Source organism: Rhinolophus hipposideros (assembly GCF_964194185.1).
Source record: "Rhinolophus hipposideros genome assembly, chromosome: 14".
In the NCBI taxonomy this organism is placed as follows: domain Eukaryota; kingdom Metazoa; phylum Chordata; class Mammalia; order Chiroptera; family Rhinolophidae; genus Rhinolophus; species Rhinolophus hipposideros.
Genome location: NC_138060.1, coordinates 40,802,061 through 40,812,191, shown reverse-complemented (window position 1 = coordinate 40,812,191; position 10,131 = coordinate 40,802,061). Strand labels below are relative to the sequence as shown.

The 10,131-nt window shown below is 34.2% G+C and overlaps 1 protein-coding gene across 1 annotated transcript in view; it reads right to left on the bottom strand.

The window, feature by feature from the left end:
* Nucleotides 1–7,551: 7,551 nt before the first annotated feature.
* The window catches only part of KAT2B (lysine acetyltransferase 2B), a 92,281-nt gene continuing 89,701 nt past the window's right edge, over nt 7,552–10,131 (bottom strand). The window contains exon 18 of the mRNA XM_081071513.1: nt 7,552–9,830. Within this exon, the coding sequence (XP_080927639.1) occupies nt 9,637–9,830 (194 nt within the window). The 3' untranslated portion in view covers nt 7,552–9,636. The remainder of the gene's footprint in view (nt 9,831–10,131) is intronic.

The following is a 10,131-nucleotide window of genomic DNA, read 5'->3' as shown; positions in this document are numbered from 1 at the left end:
AATTATGTCATGGACTTTGAGGATAGTTCCTTATTTAGTCAAAAACCTCAAATGTTAAATGTCTGAATGCCAAAGTTTTTGTTGTATTTTTGATCAACTAATGAGAGAGAATTAGTTCAGTTCTGAAAGTTCGAAGCAATGCTTGCATATCTCTTTAAACTTTAAAGCACTGTAGGTTATTCAGTTTTAAAGAGCAATAAAGTTTTTGTAAGATAGTGCTTGTGTTTTTCTTCTATTCTTTAAATAACAAAGAGTATGCATCTGGTTGTCTTACTCTCTAGCCTTCACTGTTACCATCCGTCTTAGACATTTCTGTCCCCACACCTTGGTCTTCTCTATTGTCACTGCCATGAAACTATTAGCCGCCCCACCATACTCTCAACCTAGCACTTCTTTCTTTCAGCTTTTCATAGCGGACTCTTCAGGTCCACGATCAACAAATTCTATTTTACCGGGGAACTCGTCCAATCCTCACCTCAGAGTTTCTTAACTGTGTATCTTTCTGCATTCTGTTATCAATCACACCCAAAATCCTATTCATCAGCCAAAATTCTTTTATTCCTGATGGAATCACTGATTCATGTCTCCTACTCTCCCGTCACAATCTCTTGTTTTTCCGGTTTGTTTGTTCAATCACAACCTTTCCACCTGTTCTTTAAATTCATAAAAACAAAACACTCTAGAATAGCTAGGTTTAATTAAGATTAAATACAATTTAAAATTTCTCAGTCATAGGAGCCACAATTCAAATGCTCAAAAGCCACATATGGCTAGACGTTACCATTTTGGGGTCAATGCAGCTATAAACTATTTCCATCACCACAGAAAGTTCTACTGCACAGTGCTGCTCTAAGCCAGCCAATGGGCCAAATACAGCCCTGTCTGCTTTTGCATGGTCTACAAGCTACAATAGGTTTTTCATGTTTCTAAATGTTTGGGGGGGAAATCTAACAATTGGTATCAATTTTGATGATAGAAAACATTAAATTTGAACCCCAGTAAAATACGTAGTAGCTTTGATTTTTACCTTTGGCTTGCAAAGCCTAATACTTAACTCTCCAGCCCTTTATGGGAAAAGTTTGCCAACTCCTGCTCTAGACCATTTACTGCCTTTATTTTTACTTTATAAATCTCTTCTGACATTTTCTGGGCTCACTTTGATCTTTACCTTCATCTTCAAAATAATCATTATTCTAAATGTGATATTTTTGTACTTTTAATATTTCTGTATTCTTGCTGTAGCGTTTATCCATAGACTATTAAGAATTGTTTTGTATGTTAACATTTAATGTGAATGTTATTATGTCTCTTTGCAACTGACTTTTAATGCAACACTGTTTTTGAGATTTTTCCATTTTGGCAGATGTAGGCTATTTTCTTTGTTGTACAGTATTATGTTATGTAAATAAATCACTTATTCTTTTGGGAGATAATTTGCTTCTACTTTTTCGTTATTATAAATCAGCCCTTGTACACATGTAAATTTCCATGAAGTTGATACCTAGGAGTGGAGTGGCTCTCTAAAGTGGTTGTACCATTTCTCCTCACAACAAGGAATATATTACTCTAACAGCAATTCATGTTTCCAGTTTCCCCACATACTGTCACTTGGTGTTACTGAACATTAAAATTAGCCAAGCCAATGATTATGAAATGGTTTCTTTCTTTTAATTACTTACACGATTTTATTGTATTAATTGCTTGTAAGAATTCAAGTGTTTATTGGTCATTCTCATTCCTTCTGTGAATTGCTTGTTATATCTTTCGCCCACTTTTCTATTAGAATGTCTTTTTCTTACTAAATACTGTGGGTTCTTTATATATCCTAAATACTATTCCTTGTCTTTATTTATGTGGATTAAAACTCTTTCCTCAGTTTCTACCTTTTCTTTCTTTATTCCTTGTTTATAATGTCAATGTTTGGGAGTTTTAAATATTAGTATCCTCTATCTCCTAAGTAAAATTTGCCTATATCCTATCCCATATACATCTTATATTTTGGGTAGCAAGAATAGCCTCAAAAATAAGTTGAAAATATTTTCTCTTTTTGCTCTATGGAACAAATTTTACCTATAGAAGGTGTGGTAGCACTTGCCATTAAAACCATTTACCATGTGCTTTTGTGGGGAAATTTTTGTCTTAGTTTTTTAATAATTATAAGTCTAACAGGTTCTCTAATTCTTCTTGATTCTATTTACCTTTTTCTCAGGAATTTTATATTTCATCTTTTATATAATGGCTTGAGTTATTTATAATATTTAAAAATATTTTTCAAACCTATACTATCTGTAGTTATGTTAAACTTTATTGCCTAGTTGTACTTGCATTTGTACTTGAGAAAAATATAAATCCTCTAATTGACTGCAATGTTACAATTTTCAAATTTTTATCTTTACCAATTTTGTCTGGTTCTCTTATTTACTAAAAGTATAATAATACATTAATTTTTCGATTTGTCAATTTTATTTCCTAGTGAATTGTTGCTTTTGTCACTATTGTATTCACTCCATTTTTCCCTTATAATGGTTTTCTATTATATCTTAAAGTCTGATATAGGTAAGGCAACTTATATGTAGTTAATATTTACCTGCATTTAGTTATTAGCCGGACAATCAGCTCTAATGCGTTTTTGGGAGCAATGATTAATGTAAGACCATATTAAGACCCAGTCTTATAGTAAAATCCTTGTCTTATAGTAAAATATGACCAGGTCTTATATTAATTTTTGCTCCGAAAGATGCATTAGAGTTGATTGTCTGGCTAGGTCTTATTTTTGGGGAAACATGGTATATCATTTTTCTTTTTCATTTCTTTAAGCCTTCTTCCTATGTTATGTTTTAGATGTATCTCTTTAAGAAGCATATTAAATTTTGGTTTTTTTAGTCCAAACTGAATTGTCATCTTTATCTAGTAAATTCAATCCATTTACATTTATTGTGTAAGTGCTATAATTTATTTCTATCACATATTTTGTGCTATCTACTTTGACATTTTGTTTTCCTGTGTACCGCTAGATTGATAGAGCTGTCTTTTTTTAAGTGAGCATCCTTAAATGGCTTACCTTGTATACTTAACTTTTCCAAAGTCCAAGTTTCTGAAGTAAACCTTTTATGTCCTTTTGATGACAAATTCTCGGGGTTTTTTCCAGAAATTAAATTTTGCCCTCACTAGATTGTTGAATACCCCCAGCATTTAATATTCTTATGGTCTTTATTTTGCTGTTGAGAAGTTTTGTCAGTCTAATTTTTGCTCATTTTATTAATATATCCTAAGTATTTAATATTGACTTACTATAAATGTATTTTTAAAACTCATTTTCACTCATTTCCTTCTAGTTTATAGAAATGCAATTGATTTTCATACATAGATCTTAGTAAATTCACTCACTAGTTCTAGTACTTTTGTAGATTCCTTAGAATATTTTTATGTCCATGATCTTATGGTCTATAAATACAGTTCACTTCTGTCTTAATTGTATGCCTTTCCTTGCCTTATTGCACCAACTGTAACCTCTGCTGTCATGTTGAGAATGATGAGAGTAGATATCTTTGCCCTAGTCTCAACCTTGGGAGTACATGGTATCTCAGCATTACTATGATGCTGGCTGTAGATTTCTACTGATAACACTTATCATATTGAGAAAGTTTCATTGGATTATTTGTTTGCTGCAAGTTTTTTTCCATAAATCATAAATGGGTGTTGAATTTTGTCAAATGCTTTACATGTATCTATTGAGGTGAACTTGTTTCTTCTCCTTTATTTTGTTTATATCATTAGTTACATTAATGGATTTCCAATGTTAAAGCATCGTTGAGTTAATGAGATAAATCACAGTTGATCATAATTATTCTTTTTTATATATTGCTGAATTCCATTTGCTAATTAATTTGGTAAAGGTTTTCACATCTATGTGAGGATTATTGGTTTAATAGTTTTCTTGTAATTTTTTTCTGGCTTTAGTAAATATAGGCTGAATTGAGACCTCTCTTATTTTAATATGAGTATTTTAATGGTATAATTTTCCTCTTAAACACTGTACTGGCTGCATCCTACAAATATTAATATGTTGTTTTCACTTTCATTTAATTCAAAACGTTTTCTAATTTCACTTGTGACTTTCAGTCTTTTCCCTCTGTGCTTCATTTTGGATAGCTTCTATTGCCATATCTTCAATTTTACTTACATTTTCTTCTGCTTTGTCAAATCTATGGATCCCATCCAGTAAATTTTCACCTCTGGAAACTGCATTTGGTTCTTTTTATACATATCTTCTATTTTCCTCTTCATTCTACTCATATTTTCTTTAAATCCTTGAGCATACTAATGTTTATAAAGTGTTTTAGGGGCGACCAGATGGCTCAGTTGGTTATAGCGTGAGCTCTTAATAACAGGGTTGCCAGTTCGATTCCCACATGGGCCTGTGAGCTGTGCCCTCCACAACTAGATTGCAGGACAACTTGGAGTTCATGGGCCCTGGAAAAACACACTGTTCCCCAATATTCTCCCCAAAAATTAAAAATAATTATAATGCTTTCAAATAAATAAAGCTTTAATATCCTTGACTGTTTAATTCCATCATCTTTCATATCTGGATCAGTTTTTATTGGTCAATTTTTCTTTTAGTTATGTATCTTTCCTGCGTCACATTATTTTGTAACTTTTTACTGGATACTGTACATTGAGAATTTAACATTTTGTTGTATTCCTTTAAAGAGTTTTGAGCTTTGGTCAAGCGATTAAGTTACTTGGACATCAGCTTAATCCTTTTTAGGCTTGGTTTCAGGCTTTTGGAAGCAGGTCTAGGGTAGCTTTTACGTGAGGGCTCCTTTAGCCCCAGTACTAAGATAGGACACAGCGAAGGTCTCCACTGAATGTCCCACGTATGTCAAACAGGTCTGTCCACTCTAGCTGCTGGGGGCTGGGTGCACAAATGACTGCCCGCCCTGTACAAGCTCTGCGAGTCGTTCAGCTTACCCTTCCCTGCGATTATTCTTTACCCTGCCGCTGTTCTTTCCCGAGCTTTATGACGTGTCAGCCTACAGATGTGCAGATTAGTCTTCAACTAAGACTCAGAGAACCCGAAGCAGAATTCTGGAGCGCTTTCTCTGCATGGCTCCTTTTCCATTACTCTACTAGCCAATTCTAGCTTCCTCGAAACGTCAATATCTCCTCAACTCAGTAGTACTGGACTCTGTTTGGATTCCTCCTCCTTGGGCCTCAATTCTGAAACTGTCTTAGAAAGAAATATAGGAGGAACATATGGCTTACTCTGTTATTTTCCCTTCTTTCTGGGATCAGAGCTCTGTAAGACCTATTGTCCAATTTCTGGAAAGAGTTTATTTTTTTGTTGTTGTTTTTGTTTTTGTTTTTATTTTAATTTTTAATTTATTGGGGTGACATTTGTTAGTAAAATTACATAGATTTCAGGTGTACAATTCTGTATTACATCATCTATAAATCCCATTGTGTGTTCACCACCCAGAGTCAGTTCTCTTTCCATCGCCATATATTTGAAAAGAGTTTATTAATATATTAATACTGAGTCCAATTTTCCCACTTATAATGGGTGACAAGCACTATAGTAGTTATGCCTTCATGGGCAGAAGTGGAAGTCAGTATTCTCCTTGGGATTCATTGACTATAAATATCCACGTCTTCTATTGATTGTAAAAAAAGTTCTTAGTTTGTTAAGCATTGCCTTTCCCATTTTCTCCCTATACAACTTCTAACATTATTGGACTTTGACTTAACTACTATTCAGCACCAACTGTGCCAGGCACTGTTCTAAGCATTTGGGATACCTTAGTGAGCAAAACAAATATTCTGTCCTCATGGAATTCACATTGTTTGTAGCCAATCCTGTCTCCTAATTCCTTTTTCCTATTTCTTTGCCTATGTTCTTTGTTTCATTCCATCAGTTCTATATTCCAGGTCGCTCATTCTATCCTTGGCTGTATCATAGCCTATTTAACCTGTCACTTAATGTTTTGTTGTTTTTAACAATTATAAGCACTTCTTTTCTTTTGGAGTATTGGTGTTTTCTCACATTAGGCATCTAAACTTGGTACTTGTTGGGTCTGCGGACTTTTGATTATGATTTGTTTGCTCTGTTTCCTAATTTTTTGTGAGCTCATCCTTCACAGGACACAAAATTTGATCATGTTTACCAGCCATTTCCTATTTCCCTTAAAATAAAATCCAGTATTCTCAATATGGCCTATTATGGCACTATACCATTTCACACCATTCCTCTTTGCTCTACCACTTCTGTCCTATTGGTTCTCTCAATTTTATGATTCTTTACTGCTTCAGGGATTTCTCAGCCCGTACTGTCCCTGCCTTCCTTTCTCCAAACTGTGCCTTAGTCAATACCCATTCATCTTTCAGCACTAGCTCAAAAGTCATTTCCTCTGGGAAGCTTTCCCTAAGCTGCCACTTACCAGACTGTGCTTTCCTTTTTATGGTCTCTTAGCACTATACCAATGGAAGTTCCAGAATTTCCCTATCGACTGGACCCTGTGACGGTGACTTTTGTGAGATTCGAGAAGGGAACCAGGGAGTGCCTAGGAAACTTCTTAAAGCTACATATGTATGACAAGTATCTTTTTAATTTAACTTGTATATTGATGAAGCCACCCTTGATGCCACCACTATAAGCTCCACCTTCCACTGTAACACTTTTAACAGTTGTAATTACTTGTTCAATGTCTCATCTCACCATGAAAATGTAGGTACCTTTGATCGTTTTTTACCTACAGTAGCTTTTGTGAGCCTGTTATTAAAGCCCAGGCTCCTTACCACCGTGTTTCACGACCCTCTCCAACCTGATTCCCACAACACATCATCGACCTTCACCCAACCTCATATGAATCTCTTACCTCTGAATTCACATTACCTTGTCACATGGTTTACATTTCATTTCCAGTAATAAGATTTAAGTCTTAAAAGCTGGCAACTTATCTTTGTAAAATATTAAAAACTATATAGGAGAGGTGCTGAGCTGTACACAGAGCTACAACTGCACAAGTATGTGAGTGTGCTAAAGAACAGCAGTGCTGGCACACTTAACAGCGGTCTGCGGAAAACAAGATTTGAATTAGAGCTTGATCACAAACTTACTATGAACCAAGTGTGCACTCTATTCAACTCTAACACAGCTGACATCAACCGAACCTAAGGACTTTCGTACAGGACATTCATCTGTTTCACAGATACAAAGTAGAAAAACTGGAGGGGGCGGGGAGAAACACTTTTAATTTCTAAACCAATTAACACTTCTTTAGGTGTATTTTTTTTCTTTGTTTACTGAGTGACAGTGGCAAGATGCAATGGACAACTCAACAGACACAGGTACAGTGTCTTTCCTCTTGAAAACCACTCACTGAGGCGCTGTGGATTTTTATGAAACTTCCTACAAATGCAACAATTCTAAACATCTTCAACAAATTGCTTAAGAACTAAGAGTTAAAGATATAATCGATGGTCATCAAACAGATCATACATTTTCCCTGTTAAAATCAAACTTCTAGAAGAAGAAAACACACCACCAGGTTGAGAGCTTTTCAAAATATAATTTAAAACTATTTTGTACCAGTACAATATATTAATTTTACAAATGTAAAATTTTATCAGCTGTTAAAGCATTTGCAAAAACCACACATCCTACTTCAGCTTTATTGCACAATATCTATAAGAAAATATTAATTTTTAAATTAGAAAACATAAAAATGCTTTCAATATAGAAGAGACAATCTGACTTTAAAGACAATACTCTATAAGAATGTCTACCCAGGAAATAACAAACTTTCACAGGATACCAAGCTGGACAGATGCTTCGGCAGATCCAGTACAAAGCACTGTTTAAAACCAGTCTGAGATACCATGTTTCCCCCAAAATAAGACCTAGCCGGAAAATCAGCTGTAAAGTGTCTTTTGGAGCAAACATTAATATAAGACCGGGTCTTATGTTATATAAGACCCGGTCTTATAGTAAAATAAGATCGGTTCTTATATTAATGTTTGCTCCAAAAGATACATGAAAGCTGATTATCCAGCTAGGTCTTATTTTGGGGGAAACACGGTACTTAATCCAAACTGTATCATCATTCTTCATTAGAAATCTAGATGCCACTCAAGGTGGTTTCTTATACTTAAAAAAGTTGAGGCATTTTTCAGTGTGAGCATTCTGAATATCTCTTACATATTAAAAACAATACTTCCAACTTAATAGCCATTTGCAGGTTCTTTTTCCTTCATGCAGATTATCTCTGGCAACTGTTTTTAATGACTATTAAATGATCATCTTAATTCACTTATGCTGATAGAAAACATCAAGTTAAATACACTTTTAAAAGCTAGTCCTTTACAAAAATCAGTTTATAAATTTGTATCATAAAAATTAGTGTCAAGACCATCAAGGTGGCCTTCATTTGTTTTATATTAGTTGGTTCTCCCAGAGTTGGGATGGCAGATGTCCCACTTTTCTATGTAGTGTTAATCAAGAAATGAATCCAAGCACTAAACTGGAATCCTACAACAGGTTAATAAGATTGTAGGATGGATTTTAGTGGGATATTACCCTGGGTCTATAAACCAATGTTGGTGTGAAAATACTGACAGCAGATCTTGCTGGTAATTTAATTCACCTTAGATAATGAATATACATAATCTAGAGAGGCAAAAGGAAAAATATCCACATATACATTATGAGTGAGGTGGTGTGTATCATAGAAAAGGAAAAAAAAATCCTTATTTATTAGAACAAGGGTTCACAATATTTGATACATATATAGAATATACCTCTTTTCCTATTAAAGTATGTTGATTCAGTTTCAAGTGTTTTCAAATTTATGCCTTTGTGGCCCAGGAAATTGCCTTCTGGAACTTATGGCCTGCATAAGCAAAGTCAAATAAAACATTCCACATTTGTGTTGAGAAAATAATTATTAAAATAGTGGTTGAGTACTCACAAGTTTGTTGTAGGTAGACAGAATTATCAAAACCCAGAGGCTTATAAAAAAAAAGTTTGCATTATTTAGAATTTCTTCCTTAGGAATTGAAGCAGTTGCTTTTCTGGAACTGCATTTTTTTCAGAACTGCTCAAAGCACCTCATCTAGATGAGTGTTTTTAAAATATATATATAAAAAGTCTAAATGAGACTTCAGACATCACATATTTCACCTTTTACGGGCTTTTTATCATGTATTCCTTCCTTAAAGTCCTTCAGAAAAAAATAAAAATAAACTCTCACATTCCATTAGGAAAAATGGAAACATTCACGGTCTGAAATTTTCTGGATTCCCCCAAATCTTGGTACTATGTGCGATTTCCTCATGTACAGGTTTTGAGGAAACCTCTGATCATCTATTATTGACTATTCAGTTAATATTCATGCCATAGAAAATTTACGTGAATAGTAAATAGATTAAAACCTATTTCATAAAATAAAAAATGTTCTATGACTTTAATTTAAATACATATCTGAAAAGCTAAGAGGAGGTTTTTGTTTTTCAAAAGTGCTAATTATTACATTTACAAATATCTTCAACACATTTTGTCCAATTTTTTGTAAAACTAAACCACCTTGCTTTAGGCACACTGCTTGATGAGTTTCTAAGAAGCAGAGGGGGGAAAAATCACTTGTCAATTAATCCAGCTTCCTTAATTTTACTGAAGAAGAATTTCTCCAGGATATTGGCACATTTGTAGTATTCACTCTCAGGGGGGTTGTACTCTTTGCAATTGGTAAAGACTCGCTGTAAGTCAGCCATGAACAATTTCTTAGACACGTAGTACCTATTCTTGAGGCGTTCGCTCATGGTTTTCAGATCTGCACAGGAAAAAAGAAATATTAGCGATCTTTGACTCCTTTTACACATTAGCTAACAAAAGTGAGACTGGAAAAGAAATCTGTGTCATCGATTTGATTACATTTTTACTATCCCAGTGCCTTTAAGAAAAATTCATATGATCAGGGAAAACAGTCCTTAAATCTTACGTTCTTTCTTTTGTGAGTGTTTCTTGTATAAAGTCACAGCATTTTAACATTGAGGGGACCATTATTAGTCATCTGGCCGAATCCCCTATTCAGCACAAGAAGCTAAGTAGATTAGCAGTGATACCTAAGTGTG